We start from the raw sequence: 15,701 nt of genomic DNA, 5'->3' as shown, positions 1-15,701 counted from the left end.
GGGAGGATAGATTTTTTTTTATAGTTATGGCAAGTCCAAAATATTATGTTGAATCCCAGGTGGAAATGCATGGGAAATAATGAAGTAATTCCTGGAAAGGGCAGGCAAGCAGCTAGATGTGTTTCACATGAACTCTCAACATCACAAGGGAATGGATTAAGATGCATGATCTCTGTGGCTATTTTAATTACAGTCTGATGGTCTACAGCTGTAACTCGTGTTCTGCAATCTAATTCAAGAGTTTTAATCTTGTATCAAATTTCCGACTTGACCATGGAGGTTACAAATGGGAAGTGTTAGACAGAAGCATGTGTGACACTGGAATGGCTGTTACTATGTATGCATATTGTGTGCTCAAAATAATATCTGATTTAGTGATGTCCAGCTAAAGTTCCTCAAAATATTGTCCATGGCAAATGATGTTGACTATTATTGGTTTCAGATGACATCATTGTATCCTCTTAAGCAGTTTTATCCTTTGGTCAAGAACCTTTGACAGCAAATTGCTATTGTCTCATTTCAAGATATGGTAGTGTTTTTTTGTTTCAATTTAAAAAAAAAAATTATCTTTCACAATGTGGATGTCACTAGCTTGGCCACCATTTGTTGCCCTTGAGAAGGTGTTGGTGAGTCACCTTTTTGAACCGCTGCATTCCATCTGGTATAAGAACAGTCACAGTGTGAGGGAGGGAAGTCCAGGATTTTGATCCAGGGACAGTGAATGAACAGTGATATAGTCCCAAGTCAGGAACTGTGGCTTGGAGGAGAACTTGCAGGTGGTGGTGTTTCCATGCATCTGCTGCCTTTGTCCTTCTAGAAGAGAGATTGTGGGAGTATAACGAGCGAGACTTCAGCAAGGAGAGAGGCGCTGTGAAAAGCGAGACTTCAGCAAGAAGTCAGTTACTCAGAGAGAGTGGCAGAGAGTCAGACCTGTGGAGAAACGCAGCTTCAGCTTCCAGCGTGAGCTGGGTTTGAGAGGAAAAAATTCAACAGTGACCTCACATGAAGGCTATAAATTGATTGATTGGTGAGCAACTGCTGTTAGGGACTGTGTATAGAGCTGGAATTTAGAAAAATGTAAACTCTTAAGTAATCCTGAAGTACCGATCTTATAATTAATATAGAGACACTAGCAGAAGGAAAGTGAGAAACTAGTGAATCCGTTAGTTAAGTGGTGTGAGAGGAGGCATTAACTTAATTCAAAATTAATTAAGATACAAATGCAGCAAGATCTGGACAATATCCAGGCTTGGACTGACAAGTGGCAAGTAACAATCACACCACACAAGTGCCAACAAGAGACAATCTAACCTTCGTACCTTGACCTTCAATGGCATTACCATCCCTGAATCCCCATTATCAGCATCTGGAAGCTGCCATTGATCAGAAACTGGACTGGACTAGCCATATAAATACTGTGGCTACAAGAGCAGGTCGGAGCCTAGGAATCCTGTAGTGAGTAACTTGCCTTCTGACTCCCTAAAGTCTGTCCACCATCTACAAGTCAGGAGTGTGATGGAACACTCTCCACTTGCCTGGATGAGCGCAGCTCCAACAACACTCATGAAGCTTGACACCATCCAGGATAAAGCAGCCCGCTTAATTGGCACCCCATTCACAAACATTCACTCACTTCACCACCGATGCACAGTGGCAGTAGTGTGTACCATCTACAAGGTGCACTGCAGAAACTCACCCAGGCTCCTTATTCAGCACTTTCCAAACCTTCCATTACCATCTCGAAGGACAAGGACAGTAGACACATGGGAGCTCCACCACCTGGAAGTTCCCCTTCCTGACTTGGAAATATAATGCTGTTTCTTCACTGTCATTGAGCCAAAATCCTGGAACTCCCTCCCTAACAACACTGTGGGTGGGTGTATCTACAGCATATGGACTGCAGTGGCTCAAGAAAGTGGCTCACCACCACCTTCTCAAGGGCAATTAGTCTTGGGCAATAAATGCTGGCCTAGCCAGCGATCTCCATACCTCATGAATGAATAAAAGAAACTGGTCTGGGCTGGAAAGGAACTTTCAGTGGAAGGGGGAGGATCGAGTGCTCGTGGCCTATGTAGGTATCAATGACATAGGTAGGACTAAGAAGAAGGCTCTGCTTAGAGTTTGAGCAGCTAGGTGCCAAATTAAAAAGCAAAATTTGAAAAGGTCATAATCTGCATTATTACCTGAGCCAGGAGCGAATTGGAGTAGGATAAATAGAGAGAGTTAAATGTGCTGCTCAGGTATTGGTGTGTGAGAAATGGGTTTCGAATCATGGGCCACTGACACCAGTACTGTGGATAGTGGGAGCTATAACTCTGGGATGGTCTTCACCTCAGTCCTACTGAGACCAGTGATCTGGCAAATCATTAACTAGGATAGTAGAGAGGGTTTAAAACTAAGTACTGGATTAAGGGAAGATGCGATAAACTGAAGAGAAAGGAGAAAGTAAGAGAGCAGGATAAGAATAAAGGAAATAGTTATCAGATTGTAGCAGGAAGGGACAGAGCATTGTCAGAAATTAAAGATAGTTTAAGTAAGTTGTATATGTGGGTGTTAGGAATGAGTTTCGGCTTTAATATTTAAATTTGATTTGTATTTCTTTATCTGTATATTAAAAGGTCAAATTGAAATTTAGTTTCACTTTAAAGGGTGTCTGCATTTCTAATGAGAGTTTTATGACACTTGCAGCTAGGTTAAACAAACAAGAGTAGAGAAACTGGGCTGTTGCCGAGCAACAGGGGTCCAAATAGGCAGGTCCCTCCCACAGACACACAGAAGAAACTAGAAGCAGCAGTTTAATTGAGAAGCTCTTTTGAGTTCAGTTGATTTTGAAAGTAGCTGCCAGGAGAGAGTGGAGCAAAGGGGACCAATGGCCAGTTCCAAGCCAAAGAAAAGACCCCAAAATCCAGGAGAGTTTTTTTTTTATTCATTCACGGGATGTGGACTTCATTGGCTGGGCCAGTGTTTATTGTCCATCCCTAGTTGTCCTTGAAGGTGGTGGTGAGCTGCCTTCTTGAACAGCTGCTGTCCATGTGGTGCAGGTACAGCCATAGTGCTGTCACGAAGGAAGTTCCAGGATTTTGACCCAGCAACAGTGAAGGAACAGCGATGTGTTTCCAAGTCAGGATGGTGAGTGACTTGGAGGGGAACTTCTAGGTGCTGGTGTTCCCAACGTCCTTGTAGATGATGGTGGCCATGGGTTTGAAAGGTGCTGTCTAAGGAGCCTTGGTAAGTTCCTGCGGTGCATCTTGTAGATCATACGCACTAACAAAGTCTGTGGGAGGGACCTGTTGTTAGGCAACAGCCCAGTTTCTCTACTTCTGTTTATCTTTTATGAATCAGTAGTAAAACTCTCATTAGAAATGCAGGCACCTTTTAAAGTGAAACTAAAACTACTAGAAGTGTGTCATTGGTGGAAGGAGTGAATGTTTGTGGATGCGGTGCCAATCAAATGGGCTGCTTTGTCCTGGGTGGTGTCGAGCTTCTTGAATGTTGTTGGAGCTGCACTCATCCAGGCAAGTGGAGAATATTCCATCACACTCCTGACTCGTGCCTTGTAGATGGTGGACAAGCATTGGGGAGTCAGGAGGCGAGTTACTCGTCGCACGATTCCCAGCCTCTGATCTGCTCTTGCATATTAAGCTGTTATAAATGTCAGTTATCTGAGCAACATAAATTTGTATTTATTAGGGATTTATGTGATCACTTTCAGGAATCAAAGTTCCATCAATGGCATTTATAACTTTGTGGTTCGGAGAATATATCTAAGCAATCCCCAAAGGCAATCATTTGTATACCTCTGCTGTAAGCTGGGAGCTAAATATCCAAGGATACATCCTATCGAAAAGATAGGCAGGTTGGCAGAGGGGGTGGGTCGCTTTGTTAGTAAGAAATGAAATTAAATCGATAGCAAGAAACGACATAGGATCAGATGATGTAGAATCTGTGTGGGTAGAGTTGAGGAATCGCAAAGGTAAAAAAAACCATAATGGGAGTTATGTACAGGCCTCAGAACAGTAGTCAGGATGTGGGGCACAAGATACACCAGGAGATAGAAAAGGCATGTAAGAAAGACAAAGTTACAGTGATCATGGGGGATTTCAATATGCAGGTAGACTGGGAAAGTCAGATTGGTAGTGAATCCCGAGAAAAGGAATTTGTAGAATGTCCACGAGATGGCTTTTTGGAGCAGCTTGTGGTGGAGCTCACTAGGGAACAGGCAATTCTAGATTTAGTGATGCGTAGTGAGGCAGATTTGATAAGGGAGCTTAAGGTGAAGGAACCCTTAGGAGGAAGTGACCATAATATGATAGACTTTACCCTGCAATTTGAGAGGAAAAAGCTGGAATCAGATGTAACGGTATTACAGTTGAATAAAGGCGACTACAGAGACATGAGGGAGGAGCTGGCCAGAATTGACTGGGAGATGAGCCTAGCAGGAAAGACAGTGGAACAGCAATGGGAGGAGTTTCTGGGAGTAATTTGGGAGACACAGCAAAAATTCATCCCTAGGAAGAAGAAGCATACTAAAGGGGGGATGTGGCAACCATGGTTGACAGCGGAACCAGGCTAAAGAAGTTTCTCCTCATCTCTGTTCTAAAAGGTCTTCCCTTTACTCTGAGGTTGTGCCCTTGGGTCCTAGTCTCTCCTACTAGTGGAAACATCTTCCCCACGTCCACTCTATTCAGGCCTTTCAGGAATCTGTAAGTTTCAATCAGATCCCCCCTCATCCTTCTAAACTCCATCGAGTATAGACCCAGAGTCCTCAAACGTTCCAGGGACAGCGTAAAAGCTAAAGAGAAAGCATGCAATGCGGCGAAGAGCAGTGGGAAGCCAGGGGATTGGGAAGCCTACAAAGACCAACAGAGGACAACTAAAAAATAAATAAGGAGGGAGAAGATTAAATATGAGGGTAAACTAGCCCGTAATATAAAAGAAGATAGCAAGAGTTTTTTTTTAAGATATATAAAGGGTAAGAGAGAAGCAAAAGTGGACACTGGGCCGTTGGAAAATGACGCTGGAGAAGTAATAATGGGGAACAAAGAAATGGCGGAGGAACTGATTAGATACTTTGTCAGTCTTCACGATGGAAGACACAAGTAACATCCCCAAAATTCAAGAGAGTCAGGGGGCAGAGGTGAGTATGGTGGCCATTACCAAGGAGAAGGTGCTAGGAAAACTGAAAGGTCTGAAGGTGGATAAATCACCTGGGCCAGATGGATTACACCCCAGAGTTCATAAGGAGATAGCTGAAGAGATAGTGGAGGCAATAGTGGTGATCCTTCAGGAATCACTGGAGTCAGGGAGGGTCCCAGAGGACTGGAAAATCGCTAATGTAACCTCCCTGTTTAAGAAGAGAGTGAGGCAAAAGATGGGAAATTACAAGCTGATTAGCCTGACCTCAGTCGTTGGTAAGATTTTAGAGTCCATTATTAAGGATGAGATTTCAGAATACTTGGAAGTGCATGGTAAAATCGGGCAAAGTCAGCATGGTTTTATCAAGAGGAGGTCATGCCTGACAAATCTGTTAGAATTCTTTGAGGAGGTAACGAGTAGATTAGACAAAGAAATGACAATGAATGTTATCTACTTGGACTTCCAGAAGACCTTTTGACAAGGTGCCGCATAGGAGGCTGCTCAGTAAGATAAGAGCCCATGGCGTTAGAGGCAAGGTACTATGGATAGAAGATTGGCTGTCTGGCAGGAGGCAGAGAGTGGGGATAAGGGGGTCCTTCTCAGGATGGCAGCTGATGACCAGTGGAGTTCCACAGGGCTCAGTGTTGGGGCCACAACTTTTCACTTTATACATTAATGATCTAGATGAAGGAAATGAGGGCATTCTGGCTAAGTTTTCAGACGATACAAAAATAGGTGGAGGGACAGATAGTATTGAGGAGGTCGGGAGGCTGCAGAAGGGTTTAGACAGGTTAGGAGAATGGGCAAAGAAGTGGCAGATGGAATACAACGTGGGGATGTGTGAGGTCATGCACTTTGGTAGGAAGAATAGAGGCATAGACTATTTTCTAAATGGAGAGAGAATTCAGAAATCTGGACTGCAAAGGGACTTGGGAGTCCTAGTCCAGGATTCCCTTAAGGTTAACTTACAGGTTGAGTCGGTAGTTAGGATAGCAAATGCAATGTTAGCATTTATTTCAAGAGGGCTAGAATATAAAAGCAGGGATATGCTGCTGAGGCTTTATAGGGCTCTGGTCAGACCACATTTAGCATATTGTGAGCAATTTTGGGCCCCGTATCTCAGGAAGGATGTGCTGGCCCTGGAGAGGGTCCAGAGGAGGTTCATGAGAACAATCCCAGGAATGAAAGGTTTAACATATGAGGAACGTTTGAGGACTCTGGGTCTATACTTGATGGAGTTTAGAAGGATGAGGGGGGATCTGATTGAAACTTACAGAATCCTGAAAGGCCTGGATGGAGTGGACATGGGGAAGATGTTTTCACTAGTAGGAGAGACTAGGACCCAAGGGCACAACCTCAGAGTAAAGGGAAGACCTTTTAGAAGAGAGATGAGGAGAAACTTCTTTAGCCAGAGAGTGGTGAATCTATGGGAATTCATTGCCACAGAGGGCTGTGGAGGCCAGGTCATTGAGTGTATTTAAGACCGAGATAGATAGGTTCTTGATTGGTAGGGTGATCAAAGGCTACAGGGAGAAGGCGGGAGAATGGGGTTGAGAAACTTATCAGCCATGATTGAATGGCGGAGCAGACTCGATGGGCCGAATGGCCTAATTTTTGCTCCTATGTCTTATGGTCTAAGCCTTTTTCCAAGAAGTCTAACCTTGTCAAAGTGTTGTGATTGCCGATAATACAGTCAGGAATCTTATATTTGAGGAAAGAAGATTTTGTTTTTTAGCTTCGTTCAACAGGGCAGAAAGGGGTAAGAGCTATGTTTTGACTTTTTTTTTTATCTTCTCCCTACACCCCTGCCATCCATAAATACTTTAACGTAAATACATATAAATAACTTCTGAAAATGGAAAATTAAGAACAGAAAGTAACCTGTTCATTTGAAATATGCTGGAGATTTGTCTGTTTTTGTTGCCTTGTTGAGCAGAGATCATCATCCTCTTATTTTGGAGCCCAGCCAATTTTGAGCTCTTTAACAGTTTAGGTGAAGTATTGGATTGGCATTAATGGACATGATTGTATCTTGCCCAAAAACATGATACAAAGCATGTAAACTCAAGATGATCCTTTCATATAGCCAAATGGGTCTCCATCTGTTAGGACATCCATAAAGTCAGATCTCCAGAAGACTATTTTCTCACTACAATGTTTTTCTCCTTCCTGGTCATGGTAATTAAAATTTTCAAATGATGCAGAAGTGGAGGGAGAGTATATTAAAGTACTTGCTTTCCTCCTCTTTCGGCCTGCCTCCCAACCTTTCAGAAAATAATAGTAGTTTTCAGGTAGGATATTTGCATAATAATGTAAGTCTGCAAACTGCACAATGTAGTCGACAGATTTGAATACAAAATCTGTAGTATTAATTATGTTACTGTGTCTCATGATGGTGATAAATGATTAATTAAATCATTATTTATAAATCCTGACACAGCCAGTTAAATACCTGCACCACATGCTCACACTAGTCTATTTTCATTCCCATAACATTGCTTGACTGTGCTCCTGCCCCAGCTCAGTTTTTAAATTCTTTTTTGAGATGTGGGTGTCACTGACAAGGCCAGCATTTATTGCCCAATCCCTCAGAAAATCTAGATGTAGAATCAGTTTGGAAGGAACTAAGAAGCAATAAGGGACAGAAAACATTAATGGGAGATGTATATAGGCTTCCAAACAGTAGTGGGGAGGTAGGGAATGGCATTAAATGGAAAATTAGAGATGCATGTAACAAGGGTGCTACAGTAATCGGGTGAGCTTAATCTACATATAGACTGGGCAAACCAAATTAGTAGTAATACTGTGGTGGATGAATTCCTGGAATATGTATGAGATTTTTTTTTTTTAGACCAGTGTGTCGAGGAACCAACAAGGGAACAGGCTACTCTAGATTTGGTATTGTGCAACGAGAAGGGGTTAATTAATAATCTTGTTGTGCGGGGTCCTTTAGGGAACAGTGAGCGTAACATGATAGAATTTTTCCTTAGGTTGGAAAGTGAAATAATCCAATCCAAAAGTAGGGTCCTAAATCTAAACAAAGGAAACCACAAAGTTATGAGCAGTGAATTGGCCAAGATAGATTGGGGAACTTCATTAAAAGGCATGGTGGTGGATAGGCAATGGCTAATCTTTAAGGAACGAATGAATGTATGCATCGCAACAGTTATACATTTCTTTCTGGCGCAAAAACACGACAGGAAAAGTGGCCCAACCATAGCTAACAGAAGAAGTTAAGGTTAGTATTAGATCCAAAGAGGTGTCATGTACAGTTGCTAGAAAATGTAGCAAGCCTGAGGATTGGGAGCAGTTTAGAATTCAGCAAAGGAGGACCAAGAGATTGACTTAAAGGGGGAAAAATAGAGTATGAGCCTAAATTCAATAAGGTCATGGCTGATCTGCCCCAGGCCTCAAGTCTTTCAGCCAGCTCCTCATAGCCCTCAACTCCCCAATATTTCAAAAACCTATTCATCTCCTCTAGCCTCTACAACTTTGAGGTAGAGAATTCCAGACAATCACCAGCCTCTGAGAGAAGAAATTCCTTCGAATCTCAGTTTTAAATGAGTGTTCCCTTCCTCTGTAACTATGTCCCCTAGTTTGATATTTCCCACAAGTGAAAACATCTTCTCAACATCTACCCTGTTAAGTCACCTCAAAATCTTGTACAAGTCACTGAATACATTTAAGAAGGAAATAGATTTCTGCACTCTTAAAGGCATCAAGCAGTATGGGGAGAGAGCAGGAGTATGGCGTTGAGAGAGGATCATATTGAATGTCAGAGCAAGCTCGAAGGACTGAAGGGCCTCCACCTATTTTTCAGTTTCTGCGTTTCTAATTGCCCTTGAGAAGGTGGTGGTGAGTTGCTGCCTTGAACACCCACAGCCCATGTGGTGTAGGTACAGCTACGATGCTGTTGGGAAGGAGTTTCAGGATTTTGATACAGCGAAGGAATGGTGATATAGTTCCAAATCAGGAGTATGTGTGTGTGGCTTGGAGATGAACTTGCAGGTGGTGGTGTTCCCCTGCATCTGTTGCCCTTGACATTGTAGATGGTAGTGGTCGTGGGTTTGGAAGGTGCTTCTTAAGGAGTCTTGGTGAATTCCTGCAGTGCATCTTGTAGATGGTACACACTGCTGCCACTGTTCTTTGGTGGTGAAGGGGGTGAATGTATGTGGAAGGGGTGCCAATCAAGGGGGCTGCTTTGTCCTGGATGGTGTTAAGCTTGAGTGTTGTTGAAGCTGCACTCATCCAGGCAAGTGGAGAATATTCCATCACACTCCTGTCTTGTGCTTTGTAGATGCTGGACAGGCTTTAGGGAGTCAGGAGGTGAGTTACTCACCGCAGGACTCCTAGCCTCTGACTTGCTATTGCTACCCCAGTATTTATATAGCTAGTCCAGTTCAGTTTCTGGTTAATGGTAACCCCTAGGATGTTGCTAGTGGAGGATTCACCGATGGTAATGCCATTGAACATCAAGGTGCGATGGTTAGATTTCCTCTTAATAGAGATGGTCATTACCTGGCACTTGTGTGGCACAAATGTTACTTGCCACGTGTCAGCCCAAGCCTGGAGATTGCCCAGGTCTTGCTGCATTAGGGCACTGGCTGCTTCAGTATCTGAGGAGTTATGAATGGTGCTGAACATTGTACAATCATCAGCGAACATCCCCACTTCTGACATTATGATGGAAGGAAGGTCATTGATGAAGCAGCTGAAGATGGTTGGGCCAAGGACACTACCCTGAGGAACTCCTGCAGTGATCTCCTATAACAGATGATTGACCTCCAACGACCAGAGCCATTTTCCTTTGTGCCTATGACTCCAACCAGCGGAGAATTTTCCCCTGATTTCCATTGACTCCAGTTTTGCTAGGGCTCCTTGATGTCACACTTGGTCAAATGCTGCCTTGATGTCATGGGCAGTCACTCTCACCTTGCCTCAAGTTCGGTCCTTTTGTCCATTTTGAACCAAGGCTGTAATGAGGTCAGATACTGAGTGACCCTGGCAGAATGCAAACTGAATGTCAGTGAGCAGGTTATTGCTAAGCAAGTGCTGCTTGATAGCACTGTTGATGACGCCTTCCATCGCTTTAATGATGATGGAGAGTAGACTGATGGGGCAGTAATTGGTGGCATTGGATTTGTCTTGCTTTTTGTGTGCAGGACATAACTGGGCAATTTTCTACATTGCCAGGTAGATGCCAGTGTTGTAGCTGTACTGGAATCACTTGGCTCGGGGTGTGGCAAGTTCTGGAACACAAGCCTTCTGTACTATTGCCAGAACATTGTCAGGTCCCATAGCCTTTGCACTATGCAGTGCCTTCAGCTGTTTCTTGATATCACGTGGAGTGAATCAAATTAGCTGAAGACTGGCACCTGTGATGCTGGGGACCTCTGGAGAAGGCCAAGATGGATCATCCACTTGGTGCTTCTGGCTGAAGATTGTTGCGAATTCTTCAGTCTGATGTGCTGGACTTTTCCATCATTGAGGATGGGGATATTTGTGGAGCCGCTGCCTCCCGTGAGTTGTTTAATTGACCACCACCATTCATGACTGATGTGGCAGGACTGCAGAGCTTTGATCTGATCCATTGATTGTGGAATTGCTTAGCTGTATCTATCACTTGCTGCTTATGCTGTTTGGCACACAGGTAGTCCTGTGTTATAGCTTCACCAGGTTGACACCTCAATTATGAGTATGCCTGGTGCTGCCCCTGGCATGCCCTCCTGCACTCTTCATTGAACCAGGGTTGGTTTCCACCCACCACCTCCATGTTTGACCTATTGCCATGCCATGAAATTTCATGGGCTCCGGAGTCGATGTTGAGGACTCCCAGGGTAACTCCCTCCTGACTGTATACCACTGTGTCACTGATGGGACAGGATGTACCAAGGCTGGTGATATTGGTGTCTGGGACATTGTAAGCTATAATTTGATGAGTATGACTTTGTCAGGCTATTGCTTGACTAGTCTGTGGGACAACTCAGCCCCCAGGTGTTAGTTAGGAGGACTTTGCACGGTCAACAGGGCAAGGTGTGCTCTGCCATTTTCAGTGCCTCAGTCAAGGCCAGGTGGTCTGTCCGATTTCATTCCTCATCGAATTTTCTGTAGCAGTTTGAAACAACTGTGTGGCCTGCTAGGCCATTTCAGAGTGAACCACATTGCTGTTGGTCTGGAGTCACGTGTAAGCCAGACATGGCAAGGACAACAAATTTCCTTCCCTAAGGTGCATCAGTGAAGATGGGATTTTATGACAATCGGCAATGATTTCCTTACTTTTAATTCCAAATTTATTAATCGAATTCAAATTCCACCAGCTGCCATGGCGGGATTTGAGCCCCTGTCCCCAGAGTATAACCTGGGGCTCTGGACTACTAGCCCAGTGGCATTACTACTACGCACCCCTTCATCTGTTGCTGAAACCCTCATCCGTGCCATTGTCATCTTCAGACCTGACTATTCCAATGCACTTCTGGCTGACTTTGCAAATTCCACCCAGCAAAAGTGTGAGGTCATTCAAAACTCTGCTGCCCATGTCCTAACTCGTATCAAGCCCCATTCTCCCACCCCCCATCTATTTGTTGACCTACACTGGTTCAATTTCAAAATTCTGCTTGTTTTTAATCCCTCCATGGTTATGAAGAATTCTGCTGAGTGCAGGTAAGTCATTTGGCCAATTTGCTCACTCCTAGTTTCCCATGTCAAACTATTTTAGATTTAACTAATGATTTCAGACAAAAGAAACATGATAAGATTGTGACAGCTGATTTTAGTATGTTTTTCTTTCATTTAAAGCTCACCAAAGCACATCGTCAAGGTCACATGGTGAAGGTTGATTGGTTGGACAGGCTTACTTTTAGAGAGATAGAGATGATAAATGAGGTAAGCTGGATCTGAAAGAGCAGTGCTTTAATGAATTACATTAATTCTGCCTTTCTTTCGTTCCGAATGCCCATATTTTATTTGGTCAACTTGAAATTAAAGCTTAATTATTTTCATTTCAATAAAAAAACATAACCTTTGTTATTTCACAAATCTTTCTCTTTGCTACAGAGTGAAAAAAGAAGCTCTAATTTTATGTATCTCATGGTTGAATTTCCACGTATTAAATCTGAAGACAAAGAATACGGCATTGTTTATTATGAAAAGGTATGTTAGTGTTTTCTGTTGCATTTTGGCTGCAAATTATTTGTAATTATGTGAAAATGCTATTTTTTTTCTAAACCTTTTTCTTTTAAGATTGTGAGGTAATTGATTTTTTGTTTTATTTAGGTTACCAAAGTTTGTGGTGAATTCACATATTGGATTTTCTTTTTGTTCCAAATGCTTACACAAAAATGTTTTTGCCTCTAAGCATTAACTATTTGAATAGATCTTGGTTCATTGTGTTTTAAGTTCTCATTGGAAGAAAAGATATTTTTTGTCTCTGTTTAAGTGTACTTTGTGTGAAATGTTTCTAAAAATCCAAAGTGTACGCTCTTTGCAAATACCCGTTGTCATCCTTTTCTTCACAACCTTGAGCTGTGAAAAGTAGTTACTGCTGAAAAAATCTTGAGTGCATGAAGTAACTTGATGTGGTTGCTAGAACCTCTAAAGCATGGGCCTGAGTTTTTGAGGCAACGGGCGGGCTTGCCGGGAGCAGGTGGGGGTGTTCGCTGAGCTAATGGCCACCCTCCATTTTACATGGGCAGGCCAATTAAGGCCCGCCCAACGTAATATGCGAGCTGTAGCACTCAGCGCTACCTGTACGGGCAGAGGGAGGAGGAAGAGTCAGGGCCAGCACTCTTTCACGCATGCGAGCAAAAGAGTGCTTCAACCTCCGAGGCACGGAGCTGCTTTGGAGATTGAATTGATGTTCAAAAAATTACATAAATGGTAGATAAATGTATTTAATTTAGGAAATTTTTAAAATTTATTTCATTAGAGCTTTGGGAAACCTCGTCCCGCTCGTAGACGAAGTTTGCTAACTTTTCGCCTGCCCATCAACCTTAAGGTTGCATGGCCAGCATTACTAATGACATCAATTACTTTCTTAATGGCCTTAATAGGCTGTTTACATATTGACAGATGCGCGCCAGAATCGGCTGTGCTCCCTCTGAACAAAATATCGCGGTACGCACATCCGGCGACGTCACGCTTCATTTTACGCGTTGGTGTGTTGGGCCCGCCCCCACACGCCGACTGAAAAATCCTGCCCCTCGTACCTAAAATGTATAAACCCTTTTTTATAAGCCTATTTTCAATTGGTGTATTGATTTCAGTTTATCAATTTCTTACTTAAGAAAACAACTGTACTTCCTGTTTCAAGTCAATGTGTGTTGTGTCCTATATGGATGCCATTGCTAATGCTCAAACAATATTTGGAGAAATTCAATTTCTGACCATTTCTGTTGGTACTAATTCAACCAGTTGACTTTTATCTTATCAAATGTATTTTAACCAGGATGGTGATGAGTCATCTCCAAATCTAACAAGCTCAGAGATTGTCAAAGTTCCAGACCCTCAGATGTCAATGGTTCGTATGACTTGTAAATAAATTACTTTTTTTCTTATAAAAATTATTTCCTTTCTTAGAGAAATTTTTAAAGGGCTTTCAATCTGGATGCAACTTTCTGTGAAAGTTGATCAGTGATAGGGATGCTTGATTTCAATTTATGTTTGACAAGCTTGCACCTGTTGTGTACTGCTTCTAAAAATAAATTTTAAAAAATAGTTCTGTCAACTATTTGCACAATTGCACGTGAAATGTTTTGTGCTAGTTCGTGACAGACGTTATATTTTGGAATATTCCCTCTACATTCAGAAACATAATATTAGGTTCCACGTGTATGCACCTTGCCACCACCCTTCTCAACATTTCCGCTGCCTCTGATTTGGCATGATGCATGTCCGCGTCAGGTATTGTATGAGCAGAAATTTCTTCCCACCGAATACTGGAAAGACTGAAGCCACTATCTTTGGTTTCCACCTCAAACCATCCCTCTCCCTCAGCATTATCTTTGGCTGAATCAGACTGTTTACAACCGTGGTATTCTGTTTGACCCTAAGCAGAACATGTGACTTCAAATCATCTCCCTCATCAAGACCATTTATTTCCACATCTGTGACATTTTTGCCTCTGCTTCAGCTCATCTGCCGCTGCAAACCTCATCCATGCCTTTGCTCCTTCTGAATTCATCTATTCCAACTCCCTGCTGGCTAGCCTCCTGTTTGCCATAAACGTGGACTCCTCCAGAACTCTGCTGCCTTTGTTCTTGCTCACACCCAAGTCCTGTTCACCCATCACCCCGTCTGCTCACTGCCCTACATTGGTTCCCGGTCTGTCAATGTCTCTCTTTTTTAAAAATCTCACCCCTATTTTCAAATCCCTTCCTAACTCTGGAAACTCCCTACACCCACCCAGGTTTCGACGCCCCTCCAGTTCTTGTCTCTTGAGCACTCCCACTTTTTTACTCCATCATTGGCAGCCGTCCCTTTAGCTGTTTAGGCCCTAAGCTTTGGGATGCTGTCCCTAATCTTTTCCTATCTTTCCTCCTTTCTATGTTGCTCCTTCAAACCTACCTCTTTGAATAAACTTTTGTTTACCTCATCTAAAATCTCCTTAAATGGCTCAGTATCAGAGTTTTTTTGATTATTGCTCCCATGACTTACCTTGGAAATTTTGTTCTGTTAACAATTTACTGTTATATAGCACCTTTTAAGTTGGGTATATCCACAGAAATTAGCACTGTAATGCAGCAGGTGACAAGTTGACTTCGTAACAATTGTATTTGATTAACATGAGCTGCTATCACAACTGTCTCCAACTAGTAGAGGCTGGACCTATAAGGACTTTTGTGAAATTAATACTTTGTGCACTAAAGCATGCTTGCCTGTGGTTGGGGATATTCCATATTGTTTGATGGTATTCAAGTCAACTTCACTATATATTGTGGTGTAATCTGTGGTCAAAGCTTGTATGTTTGATGTAGGCCTTCATTGAAAAGGGAAACCGAGAAAGGAAACTGACCCTCTCAGTTTTCTATGAAACTGAGATTGGAAACCAAAACTTCTAGGGAGACTGAACCTGGTGCAAATCATATAAAAGGACACAGACCCCTCAGAGCTTGGTGGAATTTTGAGTGCGGTAGAGATAAGCTGAAGACGACAGAGGCTAGATCCAGAAGCCGAGAATAAGCAAATACACAGATGCTGTTTCTGTTACTTGATGGTAACATTGGTGGATCTATGCCATCTAGACAGGGTTGAGGAGGTTCTGAAAACATGTGCCATTTTTGGTGAAAATTGCACCCATGGAACTCCGGTTGGTTGTGTACTGCTATCAGCTGGGGTTCAGGCTATGTCTTAGAAGGAGAGGAGCTGAAATTCTTTGTGAGGGAGACTGAGATTTGGAGGACTGTGCAACTGAGTTTGATGACCTACATGCTGAGTAGACTGCTGAGCCAATTCATAAGATCTGTCTTAAGCTGTATCTGCCATTTAATGGGTAATTTATCGTTTATAATTGACCACAATTTGCTGTTAATTCATGTTTACCGTGTTGATTTTGGCTTTTTAAAGTATAA

At 42.7% G+C, this 15,701-nt stretch overlaps 1 protein-coding gene across 3 annotated transcripts in view; it reads left to right on the top strand.

The window, feature by feature from the left end:
* Positions 1 to 15,701, top strand: part of pik3c3 (phosphatidylinositol 3-kinase, catalytic subunit type 3) — a 125,219-nt gene that overhangs the window by 25,032 nt on the left and 84,486 nt on the right. For all 3 annotated transcript variants that reach the window (XM_041196592.1, XM_041196583.1, XM_041196600.1), the window contains 3 exons: positions 11,932 to 12,018; positions 12,190 to 12,285; positions 13,580 to 13,651. In XM_041196592.1, coding sequence (XP_041052526.1) covers positions 11,932 to 12,018; positions 12,190 to 12,285; positions 13,580 to 13,651 — 255 coding nt within the window. The remainder of the gene's footprint in view (positions 1 to 11,931; positions 12,019 to 12,189; positions 12,286 to 13,579; positions 13,652 to 15,701) is intronic.

The sequence above is a fragment of the Carcharodon carcharias genome, chromosome 1 (genome assembly GCF_017639515.1).
Source record: "Carcharodon carcharias isolate sCarCar2 chromosome 1, sCarCar2.pri, whole genome shotgun sequence".
Classification (NCBI taxonomy): domain Eukaryota; kingdom Metazoa; phylum Chordata; class Chondrichthyes; order Lamniformes; family Lamnidae; genus Carcharodon; species Carcharodon carcharias.
Note: the sequence above shows the minus strand (reverse complement) of the source record. Positions and strands in the feature narration are given on the sequence as shown.